The sequence below is a fragment of the Lipotes vexillifer genome, unplaced genomic scaffold (assembly GCF_000442215.2).
Source record: "Lipotes vexillifer unplaced genomic scaffold, Lipotes_vexillifer_v1.1 scaffold1477, whole genome shotgun sequence".
Classification (NCBI taxonomy): Eukaryota; Metazoa; Chordata; class Mammalia; order Artiodactyla; family Lipotidae; genus Lipotes; species Lipotes vexillifer.
In genome coordinates, this window is record NW_006776536.1 from 566,204 (window position 1) to 571,147 (window position 4,944).

Below are 4,944 nucleotides of genomic sequence, written 5' to 3' on the forward strand. Positions count from 1 at the left end.
TGGGGGCAGGCCGTAACCACAGTTGGGCTGCTGAGCACCCCCTCCTGCAGGAGGATGTTCCCCACCTTCCAGGTGAAGATCCTGGGCATGGACACGCTGGCTGACTATGCCCTGCTCATGGACTTCATGCCTTTGGATGACAAGAGGTACAGGTCCGGGCCCGGCTGGGGGTCACAGTTCAGACCTCAGGCACTTGGTCGGGGAAGTAGACCCCCCCCCCCAGCACCCTGAGGGAGGCAGGGGCCAGTCGGAGCAGTGTCGGGCGGGGTCCATCCTGGGCAGCAGTGGGCACACCTGGGCAGGTAGGATGGGCTAGCCCAGGGCAGCAGATGCAGCCACGGTGAACCCAGGCCAGACAGCACTCTGGAGCCTCCGGTTCTTCATGTGCTGACGGGGCCGGTGCACAGGCAGTAGGAGAGATTCCCTGTCAGTCTTGGCTCCGGGTGGCGGCAGCAGATTAGGTGCCGTGGGCTGCAGTCGGGGCACCCTCGCCACCTCGCTCTGTCCCCAGGTATACCTTCCATAGCTTGGCCTGGCTGGTGGCGGGCAAGGCGGACCCGACCATGCCTGGCCACGTGCACTTCCACCCCGACTCGCCGGCCAAGGGCGCACAGTGGATGCGCCAGATTGTGTCCTTTGACAAGCTCAAGCTGACCAACAACCTGCTGGACGACAACGGCCACGTGAGGCCTGGGCCACAGTGCAGAGGGGTTGGGCCAGGGCAGGAGACGCTGGGGCCTGATTGTGATGAAGCCCGAGCCAGGGCTGACTGGGCCTTTGGTGCCTGAGTTCACCTGGCCGGGGGTCAGACAGCAGAAACTGCCAGGCAGGTGGGCCAGGCCCTCGTAGGTGCAGGAACCCGGCACCACTGACACTGTGTCAAACAGACAAAGATCCCTGCCCTCATGGGGGCTCACCTCCTGGGGTACCAGGCAGATGGTAAGCAAAGAATCCAGGTGGCAGAAGGGTGATAAATGCCAGGAGAAAAAGGAAACAGGGAGCGGGGCTGAGACGGAGGTGGCCGTTGAGTTCAGGGGGCTCAGGAAGCAGCTGAGGCGCTATTTGAAGAGGGGTCTGATGGAAGTGGAGGAGGGAGCCTGTGCATATAGAAGGGGGAGCCGTTGCAGGCGGAGGGAACAGCAAGTGCAAAGGCCCTGAGGCTGGAGAATGCTGGGGAGTTGAGGAAGCTGTGAGGAGACTCCCGTTTGGCTGGGGTGGAGCTCAGAGGGGCAGTGGGAGGGGAAGGGATCCTAGGGGCATCCAGCACTGCTCTGCAGGGCCAGTTGGCTGTGGAGAGGATTCTGGTCTTTACTCTGTGTAGCTCGGGAGCCACAGGAGGGCTCTGAGCTGACTCACTGGGGCTGCTGTGTGAAGGGAGTGCAGCCAGGAAGCAGCTGCGGAAATCCAGGAGAAAGATGACAGTGGCCCGGCTGGGTGGACCCAGTGGGGTGGGAAAGGTGGTCAGATCCCGGATAGTTCTGAGACAGCTGGGGTGTGGGAGTGAGAGACACCAAGCAGCCTGGATGCTCCAACAAAGGGGCCTTTGATACAGAACTGCAGACTCTCAAGTTCAGACCCGGCACCGCCGCTATCAGATGGGGGCAGCGGGCCCTGGAAGAAGGGCTTCGGCCTCAGAGAGGGTTTGCGGCTGCCCCACCCCTTCCGCACCGCCCCCGCAGATCATTCTCAGCCCCATGCACCGCTACCAGCTGCGCTTCCACGTGGTCTTCGTGGACCCACACAAAGACAGCGAGCGCTACGCGCAGGAGAACTTCAAGTCCTTCATCTTCACGGAGACCCAGTTCATGGCCGTGACGGCATATCAGAACCACCGGGTGGGTCAGGCACAGCTTGTGAGGCAGCTGCCAGCCCACCTCACAGGGGGGAAACTGAGGTGCCAGGCTCTTAGGCCCCACAGGCACACAGACCCCTGCCCTTCTCTCCTTCCCAGACTCAATGGGCATCTACCCACAGTCCTTCCCCTGCCTTCATGCCCACTGGCTCTGAGGTTCCTGGGCTGAGGGGGGCAGGTCCCAGGGCCTCCAGATTGGGGACGGGGTGGTCCAGGGAGGAGAGGGAGGCTGAGCCTGGGCCCCACAGCCTTTCGCCAGCTCAGGGCTGGTCCATAATTACCCTTTCTCCTCTGCAGATCACCCAGCTGAAAACCACCAGCAACCCTTTTGCCAAGGGGCTTTAGGGAGAGTGACCCGGACTCCTGGTACCGTCTGGCCCCTGACAGTCCCACCCAGCTGCCCTAACCTACCCCCTCACCCCATCCCTATCCCCAGGCATCTCCTAAGGCCTCCGACCCTTCCTTCAGGGTCACGCCCACTGGCTTGTTCCGGGGTCCCACTGTCTGACTCTGACCATGACCCTTGGCCTGGGTTCTCCATCTTGATCCCCTGCCCCAGTTCTGCAGGCCTATATCTCCACGGCCCCTGCTCAGCGTCCGGACCCGGAGTCGCAGCAGCCTCTGCCCCTGCCTGCTGAAGGGCTCCACAGAGCAGGAGAAAGGTCAGGCCCCAGGCCCACAGACACAGTGGGACCAGAGCCTGCGTAGTGAACAGGGCCACAGGGCCCCCAGGAAGGGGCTTCAGCATGCTCAGCAAGCTCCCTGGACATCTGTGTGGACAGAGAGGGTGAGGCAGAGATTTCTGAGACAATTTGGGACCCACGGCAGAGAGAACAGTGCCGGGACAAGTTGCTGAGAGCAGGGACAGGGGGGTCGGGGGGACTTCCTGGAGGAGGTGGTTCCCGAGCTGGGCCTTGGAGGACTGGGAAGGGTTTGGACAGAGGGAGAAGGTGCGGAAGAAATTCCAGGCAGAGGGAAGAGCAAGCACAAAGGCTAAGTGGTGGGCAACTTGGGGTGGGAGGGGCAGGGAAGGGGACGGGAAGGCTGAAGGTGTGAGGGGAGGTCTGGGGCCCACTCACACCATTTCCTTCTTCAGACCCCAACAAAGCTCCAGCCTTCACCTCCAGGACCCCTGCCAGGCTCCACCATCAGCTGCTGGCTCCCAAGGCTCTGCTGGCCTCAGCCACCTACCGGCCCCTCACCTACCAGGGCCTGTACCCTGGAGCCTAAAGCCCCCTCCGAATCCCAAGGGCCCGACCGACACCATACCCCCTACCCAATATCCAGGCTGACTGGGATCAGGGGGGCCTCCCCTTCCCAGCTGGGCTGGGGCTCCTCTCCCGCACTGCAGTGCGCCTGGGGCCTGGCCAGGACCCGCAGTGATGGTAGAGGGCCCTGTGGACAGAGTCCTCTTACCCTGGAGCCCCCCCTCTTCAGCCTCACCTCTGCAGAGACATCCTCCCCTCACAAGGAGAGCAGGGCAGGTGGAAGCCAGAGAGGAAAGCTACCTACCCAGAGTTCCAGCAAAGCTGGGATGGTGTCAGGCTTGGAACCAGAGCCCCTACCTCCCAACCTGCCCCCTTCTGCCTTGGGGGTGACTCCTCCAAACCCTGCTTTACCTCTCTCTTCCCTGCAACATTAAACTGTTTGGAATGGGTGGTCAGCTGCACTTCTGTCCTTGGAGGCCAAGGCGGAGGGCCTCAGGAATGCCCACACCCCAGAGTCTGGGCTGCAGGCATCGCAAAGCTCTGCCCAGTGCTGCTGGCATCCCTGGGAGCACAGAGTGATGGTAAAGGTGGCGACACATGCTGAGTGGCAGGGCTGTGAAGGAGGCTGCGTTCCTGCCCTCTGCCTCGTGTGCCCAGATGAGGACTGAAACTGCAGCTCAGGGAAGCAGCCGTTCAAAGTCGAAGCAAAACATGGGACAACTGCCATTCCACGTTTAGGTGCTAAGTGCGAGGCTGGGGTGTGCAGAGTCTGGCCGAGGGGTGCACACCACCACAGGCAGTGACCACAGGGATCAAGGTGAGGGTGGCGGGAGGAGTTTGAGAATCCGATCAACATTCCAGGTAGGAGAGCTTCTAGAGAAAGTGACATTTAAACCAACACCTATAAGAGTAGAAATTAGGGAGCACTGGGGTCGGGAGGAGAGACGAGCTCCCGGCGGCGGCGGGAAAAGCAGGGAGAAGGCCGGGGAATGGAGTGGGGCCCTTGGAGCGAGAGGGCGCGGTGTGTGCCACCCAGTGGAACCAGGAGAGAGGGCCCGGAGGGTGGGGAGGGCCGGGCACTCCTCTCGCGGCCCCAGGCGTCTCTGCCCCGTAGATCCCCTAAACGCCGACCCCGAACATCCTGGAGCACTTCCTCTGAGGTCCCGGACCCCCGCGGGCGCGGAGAAACGCGGGTCCCGGCAGGGCCTCAACAGGCAGACACCCCGACTCGCGAACCCCGCGGTCAGCACGGCCGAGCCCGGTCGCCGGGCCAGGCGCGACGCCAGCTGCTCTAGGCGTTCGTAAGGGACACTCTCCAGACCATCCACGCCAGCTCCGCCCCGCCCCAGGCCCGCCCCAGGCCCGCCCCAGGCCCGCCCCTCTACCGGAAGTCCAGGCTATCTGGTGACGCCCCTTCTGGCCACGCCCCACAACTCGCGGAGAGGCCCCTTCCCGGCCTGGACCCCGCCCCTTAATCGGGCCCCGCCCCGTGGGCGAGGCCGGTGCCGCTACGGAGCCCCACCCTGCGGGCAGACTCCTCCCATGGCCCGCCCCACAGATTCCCGAGACACCCTGGAGTGTGCGCTCTGCCCCTTTTCTCTCGCGGCCCGGTGACCTCGGTTTCCCGGCCGTGCTGGGCCTGACATGCTGCCCGACTGCCTGTCGGCGGAGGGCGAGCGGCGCTGCCGGCGGTTGCTGGCGGGGGCCACGGCCCGGCTCCGCGCGCGACCTGCGGCGGCCGCGGTTCTCGTGCCGCTGTGCTCGGTGCGCGGGGTCCCGGCGCTGCTCTACACACTGCGGTCCAGCCGCCTGCCCGGGAGGCACAAGGGTGACGTCAGGTACACCGGCCGGGAACCCCCCTCCCTTCTAGGAAGAGGCTGCTGA

At 64.0% G+C, this 4,944-nt stretch overlaps 2 protein-coding genes across 2 annotated transcripts in view; both read left to right on the plus strand.

The window, feature by feature from the left end:
• TBX10 (T-box transcription factor 10) overlaps positions 1 to 3,235 on the plus strand; it is a 9,229-nt gene extending 5,994 nt beyond the window's left edge. The window contains 7 exon segments of the mRNA XM_007450453.1: positions 51 to 152; positions 512 to 683; positions 1,680 to 1,835; positions 2,150 to 2,188; positions 2,190 to 2,218; positions 2,420 to 2,514; positions 2,949 to 3,235. Coding sequence (XP_007450515.1) covers positions 51 to 152; positions 512 to 683; positions 1,680 to 1,835; positions 2,150 to 2,188; positions 2,190 to 2,218; positions 2,420 to 2,514; positions 2,949 to 3,235 — 880 coding nt within the window.
• A 1,384-nt stretch (positions 3,236 to 4,619) lies between these two features.
• Positions 4,620 to 4,944, plus strand: part of NUDT8 (nudix hydrolase 8) — a 2,469-nt gene continuing 2,144 nt past the window's right edge. Inside the window, exon 1 of the mRNA XM_007450415.1 lies at positions 4,620 to 4,898. Coding sequence (XP_007450477.1) covers positions 4,705 to 4,898 — 194 coding nt within the window. The 5' untranslated portion in view covers positions 4,620 to 4,704. The remainder of the gene's footprint in view (positions 4,899 to 4,944) is intronic.